The sequence below is a fragment of the Sander lucioperca genome, chromosome 21 (genome assembly GCF_008315115.2).
Source record: "Sander lucioperca isolate FBNREF2018 chromosome 21, SLUC_FBN_1.2, whole genome shotgun sequence".
Taxonomy (NCBI): Eukaryota; Metazoa; Chordata; class Actinopteri; order Perciformes; family Percidae; genus Sander; species Sander lucioperca.
The window spans coordinates 2,585,118-2,597,617 of record NC_050193.1 but is presented as its reverse complement, the minus strand read 5'-3'; the positions used below and the strand labels follow the sequence as shown (position 1 = coordinate 2,597,617).

General features: G+C 42.9%; 2 protein-coding genes across 3 annotated transcripts in view; both read left to right on the top strand.

The window, feature by feature from the left end:
- The window catches only part of LOC116062299 (cephalotoxin-like protein), a 1,100,540-nt gene that overhangs the window by 130,276 nt on the left and 957,764 nt on the right, over positions 1 to 12,500 (top strand). The gene's annotated exons all lie outside the window — the stretch shown is intronic.
- Positions 1 to 12,500, top strand: part of stx1b (syntaxin 1B) — a 45,188-nt gene that overhangs the window by 18,718 nt on the left and 13,970 nt on the right. For both annotated transcript variants that reach the window (XM_031300054.2, XM_031300055.2), the window contains 2 exons: positions 6,702 to 6,776; positions 8,534 to 8,633. In XM_031300054.2, the coding sequence (XP_031155914.1) occupies positions 6,702 to 6,776; positions 8,534 to 8,633 (175 nt within the window). The remainder of the gene's footprint in view (positions 1 to 6,701; positions 6,777 to 8,533; positions 8,634 to 12,500) is intronic.

Genomic DNA, 12,500 nt, shown 5'->3' with positions numbered 1-12,500 from the left:
GCTCATAAAGTGTCTTTATGTCTTCGAATAAAACTACCGATATATACAGGAAATGACTTAATGACTGTCAGTGAGCGTGTTGGCAGTTTGGTTTGGAGAGTTTGTGTTTTTATTTCTTGTTTCCTCTGATAACAGCTGACAGTAGATTGATGTTTCACAGCGCTGTGCCAGAAAAACTGAAGAAACAACAAGAATCCCAAAGGAAAGCTCAGCGTCTCGCCTGTGACTGCTCTGCAGGTGGAGACGGTTAAAGTGCTCATATTATGCTCATTTTCAGGTTCATAATTATATTTAGAGGTTATATCAGAATAGGTTTACATGGTTTCATTTTCAAAAAACACCATATATTTGTTGTACTGCACATTGCTGCAGCTCCTCTTTTCACCCTGTGTGTTGAGCTCTCTGTTTTAGCTACAGAGTGAGACCTCTCACTGCTGTTCCATCTTTGTTTGGAGTCGCACATGCTCAGTAGCTAGGTAAGGACTACTAGCCAATCAGAAGCAGAGTATGAGGGCCCTGACAGTACCTAGGTAAGGACTACTAGCCAGTCAGAAGCAGAGTATGAGGGCGTGCCCTGACAGTAGCTAGGTAAGGACTACTAGCCAATCAGAAGCAGAGTATGAGGGCCCTGACAGTACCTAGGTAAGGACTACTAGCCAGTCAGAAGCAGAGTATGAGGGCGTGCCCTGACAGTAGCTAGGTAAGGACTACTAGCCAATCAGAAGCAGAGTATGAGGGCCCTGACAGTACCTAGGTAAGACTACTAGCCAGTCAGAAGCAGAGTATGAGGGCCCTGACAGTACCTAGGTAAGACTTCTAGCCAGTCAGAAGCAGAGTATGAGGGCCCTGACAGTACCTAGATAAGGACTACTAGCCAGTCAGAAGCTAGAAGTTTGTGAACAGTGTTTTCTGTTGGAGATGGTAAGTCCCTTTGGGGTGGACTTTGGGCTTTTTCACTTTGTAAACCTATAACATGCACAAAAAGATATATAACACGATAAAGGAAAGGGAAAAAGCCAAAAAGCAGAATATGAGCACTTTAAAAGATACATTCAACGGCACATCCGCTTCGCCAAAGGTCCGCATGCGTTACGCGTTCAAATGTAGCCAAAGAATAAGAGCAGCAAGAGAGAATGGGTGTGCACAGGTTTTCATACAATATGTGAACCCGTTGGTGAGAAAGCAGCAACATATCTGAGTCCAAAGCTTAAAGTGTGAGCAGAAGCAGTGGCTATTTGAGTGTGAGAGCAAGCTTTTTGGGGGGAAATTATTACTAAATCTGAACGTGAAATCAATGAGAAATGCTCTCAAATTGAAAGAACGCGCTCTTGAATGTGTATCAGAGTATCTGTAAACCCTGCGTGGCGTCCAGCCAGGCTCTGGGTGTAACTGCAGCAGCTGAACTCCAGTTCCCATGATGCCTCAGGAGCTGGCTGGGTGCAGATGGGTCTGGCCGTCCTCCTGCAGCACTCGCAGCTTTATTACGCTGCTATTTATATCCGAGCAGAGGCTGTTTGTTTAGCTGAGGAGAAAGAAGCCGCTCTCAAACACACACAAAGGTGACTTTTCTGCACAGCTGAGCTAGAGACATGTTGCCTTCAGAGCCAAGGCGTAGATTTCAGGGGGGTGCAGGGGATGTGTCCTCCTCAATATTTAGAAAGAGGGAGATTAGTGACCCTCGCAAAAAATATGAAAGACATCCCGCTCTGTTTAGGGGGCTCAAAACATGTATGTAAAACAAGAACTGTGTCCACTAAAGAAGTGAAACATAAAGATAGATGTATGTAGATTAGTTAACACCTTCTCATTCTCTAACAGATTAATTAAAGAAATAAAGAAAGAAACCATCCCGAAAAACACATGATGATCTTTGAAAATATGCAGAACATTTGGAACAATACAGGAGAATATTACTCCAAACAAACAAACAATATTACTTACAAACATTAACATCATAAAGAGTCGATGAACATAGCCGTCGGACATTTTTCATTCAGTGAAATGATGATTTAATAACAACGACGACGATAATAATAATCCTAACAATAACAGTACCTAATCTTTCATATTCAGGGCAATTAGCCTACATCTTATTTGATGGGTGGTGGGGGGGGGGGGGGCACTGGCCCAAAACAGGTTGAGGATATTTAGCATGGTAGCTAGTTAGTTAGCGTATTGTAGCATCCCTTCTTTCACCTCCATCTCTGTCTGAATCAGTGTGGTCAGACTGCAGTTATTGTGTCCCTCGGGGCCTTTTACCCTCCCCCCCCCCTGCGTCACACTGACTCTGCAGAGGAGAAACAGAAACAGAGAAGGACAAACAGTTTCTGTGCTCTGATGAAACATGCTAACTCAGTGCTTCTCAAATAAGTCCAGAAATACTGATACTATAACGACGACTGAATTTAGCGATGGATGCATGTTAAGTGTTTTACAGTCACAAGGTTGTTGTTCAGCCCAAACAAGCGCAGCGTAGTTCCCTATTTGTCCTTATTCGTTTTTCTGAAAACGCAACAACATGCGCCCATGGATGTATTAAGAGAACTGGATCCAGTGTTCGGCGGGAAGCCCCGTTCATTCCAATGAGAGTGCTCAAAAGAGCATAAAGCAATCATGGAGCTCAGCTCTTCCGCGTTGATTGGCCCATGACGTCACGATGGACATGCGCACTAGCAACAGTTTGTGTTGTCGTAGCGACATGCTCGTTCATGAGCTCCTCTCTCGTGTCTCTTACAAGTGGCGAACTCATGAAGTCGCCGTTTAATTGTATAAAATATTCACTAACGTTAAACATTGTGTTTTCGTTGTTCCTGATCCGTTAACGATGGATGTATTTAGACAACCAAGTTGATGTAATTATTATGTTGTGCTTCTAGCTAGCTACTAGCTAGTGCTAGCTAGCTACTAAGGTTAGCCTGCAGTTTGGTGAACAGAGCTTCTCTTAATAACATCCATGGCTTCATCTCTCATCCACGTTACAGGCTTTACAGCATACATACCATGGATGTATTAATAGAACACATGGTGAATTACAACCACTAGCGTTAGCATTATCCATTATTACAGCTACAGGACCTGGGGAGAACAGTCATATGAGCATTCGCAGTGCAGTCTGCTCGCGTCCATTATGCGCGTTCATCATGCCTAGTTTAATAACTCTGGATTTGGCTACTAGTGAATGTTAAACATTTTTAAAACATGACGTTTTAAACAAGGACCCTTTAAGTGTTCGGGCTGGTAAGTTGATGTAACCCCTAAAAAATGATCTGCTGAAATATAGACGTTTCTTTCGCCATGCAAAGTCTACGTGAAAAGTCTTTCTGGGCCATGGGGTGCAGTTCCACCCTTATCCGCTAAGCCCATGGTGGCTTTAAGACATGGCGCTCTTCCTGGGGGCTTCCATGCACTGAATCCAGATTCAGGGAATCCTGCTCCCATTAAGTCCATTAACACAGTAAACACATTAATGAAGTAAACAAGGTCCACGTGATGTGAGGCCCACTGTTTGTTCGGTGTAGGGCTAGCAAAGCTGGTAATGGTCGTCTGGTTAACACCAGTTTTTAGTGTGACTGTTAAAGAGCCACATGTGGCTCCGACCACAGATTGCTGACCACTGCTTTAAGGACTCCGTAATGATGCTACAGTCACACGTTTCATTCCCATGCCATTTAAAAGACAGACAACAGTGGAGAGGCGGCAGGAAATGAGGGGAGACGTGTGACCAAAAGATCTTTGGTTGGACACAAACCATGTCCAGACCAGATGTTGGAGGTCAAACCGCAGACCGCCGGGCCCTCGGACACGTTAGGAATACGTTTGAGGTTAGGCGTTGACCTCGGATAGTTAAGATTAGATGGTTGAGGTTAAAAATAATCACTCTATCATCCGTGACGTCACCCATTGGTCTGTGGACCGCCGCTTTGAATCCTTGAGTTTGGATAATTGGATTGGAAAATGTGTAGCTGCACACACACACACACACACACACACACACACACACACAAATGCACACACACACACACACACACACACACACACACGCACAGACACACACACATGCACAGATATACACACACACACACACACACAAATGCACAGACACACACACACACACACACACACACACAGACACACACACACAATTACACACACACACACACACACACACACACACACACACGCACAGACACACACACACACACACACAGACACACACACATGCACAGACACACACACACACACACACACGCACAATTACACACACAGACACACATACACAAACACACACAGACACACAAACACACACACGCAGACACACACACACAGACACACACACAGACACAGACACACACACACACTGTACATACACTCATCTCTATGAACAATAATAGAAACCCACTCAGTGTAATTGGAAACTGTTTGCCTTCCATTGAGCGATGGCTCTAGTCTGTTTGGGGGTGGGGAATAAACGGCCGATATGGTGGTATGGTTGGGAGGAGTTGTTGGTTTATCACCATGAATCAGAAACAGAAGAAACCTAGTGGGCTAGTGAGTCTTATAGCTGTGGTGATTGTTTACATCTTCAGTGTTTTTAAAATGTATAGCTTCATAGTTTTTTTTTTAACCCAAACTAAACTACGACTGCGTCCCAACATAGAGACGTGTTTAAAACCTTCTCAGGGTTTCCCGCAGAAAATGTGTTAGTTAAGGTGGTAGGTTTGCCATCTGACCGGGGGGGTAGTACATCAGTGTTAGTGTAGTACACACTACACTAAATATCAAATTTAAATATATAATTAATACATCTCTGTAGTGCAGACTCTGTACTACACACTACACTAAATATTACATTTAAATAATTAATAAATAACCAGCTTTTCAAAATAACAGTTGCAATGTGCAACTTTAAGCTCATTAAACTATTTTCAAAAAAAGTGCTGTAACAGTTTCACTGGCATTGCTCCCATTATCCTCCATGACACGCTCTCTTCCACTTTGCCCAACTCTTCTCCAAAACTGCGCTGAGATAACAGAGCTCAGCCCACAGCTTCACTCACTCCAGCAGATAGTATGCTGAAATAAAAACAGGACACGTCATTTCACTGTGTGTAACTACGCTAACTAACCGTATGTTGTGAACCGCGTGTAGTGATTAAAAAAAAAACAGCTGTGTCTCAAAGACTGGGCAGCAGCCGGGACATTGAGAATCCACGCGCGAGAGATGATGATAGTTCCAGTCACTTCGTCATGTATTCACTTTGTTGAAACAAGAGAAGAAAGCCTCACTGATGTGAAGAACAGGACAGAGAAACATATATAAATGTTCTCTGCCCACCGTATGCCAACGCTCTGGTAAGTCCATCACCCCGTCTCTGCCCGGGCATGCCCCGGTTGACCACATTTGTTGACAAACTCCGACGCACACGCGACGGTGAAATGACGATTGTTCTCACGGACACACACGCGCGATATCAACTGGCTAGTTATCCTCCAGACAGCGACGGACCACGTCTCTTTTTCTTTCTCTCATTTCGGCCGTGTGGCACGTGTGCCCGCTAGCGGTGTGAAGCGTGTCCGTGCTGTCCGGCGAAGGGGTTCCCCAGCTTAGGCGGCCTCCCAAGCTGCAAAGTGCTGCGGGAAACCCTGCTTCTCTGGTTTAGATATGAGGACGGAAAACTCTCCTGTGGGACACGGTGTCTCGGCTTAATTTAACTGTCTCTGAGCTGGCTGGCTCACCATAATTTCGTAAGATGTTATACGAACCCATTCATGACAATGCATTGAGTACCTCAACACTGTGTCTCTCTCCTGTCTGTCTGTCTGTCTCTCTGTCTGTCTGTCTGTCTGTCTGTCTCTCTGTCTTTCTTTCTGTCTGTCTGTCTGTCTTCTAATATTCCGAGTTTATCTGCAGATGAAACTTGCATTGTTGTTGAGTTGAGATCTTTTGTTGTCTGCTGCCGTTAGAAACATGACGGACGTCGATACTGAAACTGAAGAGCTTTTTATTATCCATACACACACACACACACACACACACACACTGTACATACACTCATCTCTATGAACAATAATAGAAACCTTCTCAGTGTAATTGGAAACTGTTTACCTTTCATTGAGAGATCGCTTTAGTCTGTCACACCTGCTTACCTCAGCTCACCTTCTGTCTCTCTCTGTCTGTCTGTCTGTCTGTCTGTCTGTCTGTCTGTCTGTCTTGTCTGTCTGCTTTCCGTGATTTTTATCATAAATTACCTTGATTTTTTTTACAGAAATAAACTTTATTGTCCACAGTGGAAGGAACATGCAGCAAAGAGATCACCAGTAAAAACACATCCAGCATTAGAACATAGTGAGGAACAATTTGTGTCTCAGTTTTTTGTTAGTTTGTGAATAAAGGCTGAGAGGGTGTCTGTGTTGTTCAGACTGTAAAGCTCTCTGGATGTTTTTCAGACATATTCATCACCCCGCAGCTCAGGTGGGATGTTAAAATCTGAGTTTTGTAATGACCGGGAGCAACGTAGTGCTCCGTCCCGGGTAATGACTGAAGCTGCTGAGTCTCCTCAGGAAATCAAGATGTTGTTTTTATTTCTAAAAGATTTAGTAGTCTGCACATCTTGCCTTTCAAGAGCACGTCGGACTGAAACTGTAGAAGTTTTTTGTGACTCAGCGTTTCTTTACACCCTGTGTTTCCTGTCCATCTGCAGGCTAAGGACAGCGACGATGATGAAGAGGTGGTGCAGGTCGACAGGGACCACTTCATGGATGAGTTCTTCGAACAGGTGAGACACCACATCTACACAGTTTTCTGGTTTTGGATGAACAGAAATGTCCATGAACTTAATGGAATATATATATATATATATATATTAGGGCTGTCAGCATTAACGCGTTAATCGCGATGCGATTAAGGGCCGAGAATAACACATTCATTTTTTTTAATTGCATGCTGCCATTTATTAATTTATTGTACACTTCACTCGGCTTCGCGTCGTGCCTAACGCTTGACGCTTTTCCATACTTCCTCGTAACACATCCTGCTGCTGCAGGCTGCAGGCATGATGGAGAAACACAGAAGCAAGACAATTCTGAATGGTGCTTTTTATTTTCCAAAACTCCCGGACGGTTCGTAGACAAGTTAAAAGCCATATGCACATTGTGTAAAGCTGAATTAAAATATCACCGAAGCACGTCAGGCTTGAGCTACCACCTACGAGCTAAGCATAGTAGTACAGTTAACGTGACTCAGGTTGATGGTAGTGAGCTCAGGCAAAGAACTATTTTTTTGGCTGTCAAACGATTATTTTTTTTTAATCGCGATTAATCGCATGTTTTATCACATGATTAAAATTCTATTATTTTGCATTTCAGAACAGTTTTTAAGTACATATTAACAATGGAAAGCAATTCTTACCAGTGCATCTTGATTGGGAATCAAATGAATGCGAATAAATGCGAATAAAATATGAAACGAATAAATTACTTTATGAACTTGACTTTTAGATTTGTATTTGTTTATTATTTATTTACTGTAAACAAAAGAAAAATGTGTGAATCTGTCATTATTGCACAATTCCTCCAAGTACCTAACTAAAAAACTAAAAATCCCTATCCTTACCAGAGTCCATAAAGTGTTTAGTAACTCCTAAATAATGTTGATTACTCACTGACGTCCAGTGATCACCGGTTAATGAGACAGCGTTTGCACTTTGCAGCAGTTCCAGTGTGGCTGCTTTCTCCGTGTCGTACAGGCTGTGTATGGTGAAACTGCTGTCCCCCTCAACGGCCATGTATAAGACGGGTCAGAACATGCCAACCATAGTACTTCTTTAAGACCCGAGTCTTCTACGATGCTGACAGGTCTGCAGTTAGTTGCCACCCGTTTCGCAAGAGCTGTAGTCATTTTTTGGATTTGGTTTCATCAACAGGTCGGCAACTAGTAGCACTCTCCAAAATACTGCTTTGCCTGAGCCCACTACCATCAACCTGAGTCACGTTAACTGTACTACTATGCTTAGCTCGTAGGTGGTAGCTCAAGCTTGACGTGCTTCGGTGATATTTTAATTCGGCTTTACACAATGTGGCTTTCGACTTGTCTACGAGCCGTCCGGGAGTTTTGGAAAATAGAAAGCTCCATTCAGAGTTATTGCTGCTGTGTTTCTCCATCATGCTGCAGCCTGCAGCAGCAGGATGTGTTAGGAGGAAGTGGCAGCATGATGAGAAGTAACGGTGCTGCAAAGGGTCAAAATAGTAGGCACCACGCAAAGCCCAGTGAAGTGTAAAATAAATTAATAAATGGCGGCATGCGATTAATGCGATTACAAAATAATTAACGCGTTATGCTCGGCCCTTAATCGCATCGTGATTAACGCATTAATGCTGACAGCCCTAATATATATATATATATATATACTGTATATATAAGTATCTGTTTCTCTTCATTGGTGGGTTAGTGGGAATCAGCTGTGATGACATCTCTGTGTGTGTGTGTGTGTGTGTGTGTGTGTGTGTGTGTGTGTGTGTGTGTGTGTGTGTTTAGGTGGAGGAGATCAGAGGCTGTATAGAAAAGCTGTCGGAGGATGTGGAGCAGGTCAAGAAGCAGCACAGCGCCATCCTGGCCGCCCCCAACCCTGACGAAAGTAAGACTCCCATACTGCTACACTAAGGTCTGGCTACACCACAGATGCATTCTGGGATAGGAAAACAAAAAAACTCTCTGGGTTGTTTGCATTTCTTTTAACCAATCCCAACAGTCTTGGGCAGTGCTAAGCTCCGGTCTCAGCGACAGTCTCAGCGACGGTGTTTCTGCTAAATAGTCTCAGGAAGGAACATGTTCTGGTGGAACATTTGCACCCCGCAGAAGAAAACGCCACATACAATATTAAATGAAGTTAACTGTTGACACAACATAGTAAAGTGAGATATTTAAATGAGGTGATCCATGGTTAAATCTCATTGGCTCTTACCAGTGTATCTCCCTGTGTACTTCGTCCACAGCAATCCCACCAATCAGTCCCAAAACCTCCCAGTTAGAGAGGAAATTACCTAAACATATTCTTTGTTAATCTTTACAATCATTCCTTGAAAGAACCAAGCAGGTCTGCCTTGTTGCACCGTCCACATCGTCTTCTAAACTTGATATTTTCAGTGTGTAGCTAGCTACAAGGTTGTTGTTTCCCGAAGAGAACAGCATTTGAGAACAGAAAAACACAGAGAGAGAGAGAGGAAGAGGAGGGACAAAACCTAGAAATATACTTCCGTTGATCCAGACTATCTTGCTGCTTACAACTGGACTCCACTCATAAACCTCCCAGCGTGCATCAGATTCAGGAGTTCAACTCAGCACGAAAAGACAAATTTATTTATTATTTTATTAACCTTTATTTGACCAGGAAATAATCCCATTGAGATTCAGAATCTCTTTTTCAAGGGAGTCCTGGCCAAGACAGCAGTATAATAGTTCCATATTAAAATATACTAGGGCTGAAACGATTCCTCGAGTAACTATAATTAATTCGTTAATACTAAAAATCCTCGATGCAAAATGATTTGCCTTGAAGCTTTTTTTAATTAATGTTACCAACGTTGTATCGCTCACAGTATTTCCGCAACGGAGGATTATTACTGTCGCACACCGGGCTGACGCTGCTGGCCACACATGCCATGAAGACTGATTACAAAATGAGAAGAGACAGGCTGGAGAAAACGACAGCAAGTGTCCAAAGTTTGGAATCAGTTCAAACGTAATTAAAACGACGATGAAACTACACCAAACACAGCAACTACCAAAATCAAAGACAAGAAAATATGAAGTGGTGACCACAATCTGATCTAAAGAGATGGAAAAACAGCTGATTGTTGCGCACCATTTTCTCTCACTCTCTCTCTTCACTGAGAAACAGCTGATCAACGATGTTGAGTGTAACAGAGCTGTGTAGCATTGTAATCAAATATATAAATGAAAATAGGTTGAGTATAACTAATATTTACATACAGGCCTATATACAAATCAGTCTCAGGTTGAAACTTTTAGTTCTGAAAGTTAAGTTGCACAACTTAAGGTAATGTTTATGTATGTTTAATGTATGCCTTAGTTTGAGGTTGTTTTTGCATTTCAGAAAATGATTTATTTAAAAACAATGTAATATGGCACTTAAATGCACTTAATATGTTTAGTTTTTTGAGAGATGATATTGTAAGCAATGTAGGCAATAAAAATTTTGCTTTTTCCGAAAATTAAACCAAACTATTGTATATTATTGCTCTTCAATAAAACAAAAGTATTTCTTATCGGATTACTCGATTATTCAATGGAATAATCGGTGGAATACTCGATTACTAAAATAATTGATAACTGCAGCCCTAAAATATACAGCAAAAAAACAGACATAAAACAGAAAAAGACAGTTGGCAATTTAACATCATCTCAACATAATCACCATGATGGAAGATTACATTTCCTGGTGGTGACTTTAGGAGTCAGGAGAGAACAGAAGTAAGTTTACACACTATGGCCTTAAAAAGAAAAACATACCAATGATCCAACCTGCAATTGTGCAAAGAAGGCCAACCAATGCTCTCATACAAGCTACAGTGATTGAGTACAAAAACTACAATTAGTTACAAATCTTAGTAGGGCTGGGTAATATATCAATATTATATCGATATTGTGATATGAGACTAGATATAGTCTTAGATTTTGGATATCGTAATATGAGGTGTTGTCTTTTCCTGGTTTTAAAGGCTGCATTACAGTAGAGTTATGTCATTTTCAGCAGACGTTAACGTCACAGGAACTACAGGAAATGAGCCAGATGAGGCTGATGCTGCACACCGTAACGTTACAAACAACGTACAGGGTTGTCGGTCTGGGACGGCGAGGATTTCGTACTGAGTTGAACTTTTGAGTCTGATGGAAACTGTAGAAATATGTTATTAACAAAATGTGTGTATGTGCTCGTTGCAAAAGTGGTTAAAAGTACTGGGTGACCTGATGCACAGAAAGATAAGCTTAAGTCATAAAAATAAAAAATAAATAAATAAATTTAGGCTTTTATGGCGTAGAGGTGCATTGTTTGAAGGTTGCGACAGAGAAGGAGGAGGTTGCACCACACAGAGGCCCCGACCTTGGCATGTGTCTGTGTAAGATAACAGTTTCTGTCTAGAAACTAGAAGACACCCCCACCTCTGTGATGATAGGATAAAAGCTTGAGGGAGAGAACAGATCAGGGCTCATAATTCAGAGGACAACTTGGTGGACCAGCTCTGACTTGATGTCTGTTGCTAGGGAAACTTAGTCTCTGTTTGTGAACCCACAGCTGTGTTGTAACTCTTATGCTGGACTCAGTAAACTTGGCTCAACTGAACTCTTCGTCTCAGATTGATCCTTGTGTTCTGGTAAACTTAAGTCTGATGAAAGAAGGCGCAGGAATTAATAAACTGGAGTCAGATGTGACAGGCCTTAGGGCCTCATTTCCGGGCCTGTCTTTTGAACAGAATTCCTTACAAAACCCGTTTTGAAGCCAGACTTTTTTTTTGTAGCGCTTCAGACGGCACAGACCGGCTTCATGCTTCACACTTCATTCGTCGGCGATGGCATTGAGTCATTAATGCTGAGTCACCGCGTGTCAGGGTCAGGGGGAGCGCAGCGCAGTGCAGCGCTCGACACTCAAACAGCAGAGACGTTTGATTTTGTGTGTCACACGGCGGCAGACTGAGAGATACTGACAGGATCAGAGGTTCAGCGTCACGTTACTGGAGGATACAGACACAATGTTCAACCCTTTATATCTGGATTCAAAGTGGACGAACGGGACACGCACCCCGGTCTCCTCCAATAATCCCATTCAGTCCAGTTTTTATTAAGAAATGATGACTCAGCGTCAACTCGTTGTTAAAAACACCGACCTCGGTGATGAGGAACTGCTACGAGGATTTTACTCTCTGCTCTGATTTTTCTTCTCTTACTTTGAAATGTTTTCATCCAGTTCATCTGTTTGTTCTGCATGACGTCACCATTTCATTTCACATCACTGCATGTCAATGGTTTCTGTTGTTGCATGAAAATGATGATTTTCTTTTCTGTTTCTTTTCCATCCTTTTCCTTTTTTTGTGTCCGTTTTGTTGTACTCTTCCCCCCCTCTCTCCCTCTCTCTTCCCCCCCTCTCTCTCTCCCTCCCTCTCTCCATCCCTCTCCCTCCCTCTCTCTCCCTCTCTCTCTCTCCCTCTCTCTCTCCCTCCTTCTCTCCCTCTCCCTCTCCCTCCCTCTCTCTCTCTCTCTCCCTCTCTCTCTCCCTCCTTCTCTCCCTCTCCCTCTCTCTGTCTCTTTCCCCCTCTCTCCCGTCTCTCTCCCTCTCCCTCTCCCTCTCCCTCTCTCTCCCTCTCTCTCTCTCTCGCTCCCTCTCTCTGTCTTTCCCCCTCTCTCCCCTCTCTCTCTCTCTCTCTCTCTCTCTCTCCTCCCTCTCTCTCTCTCTCTCTCTCTCTCTCTCTCTCTCTCTCCTCCCTCT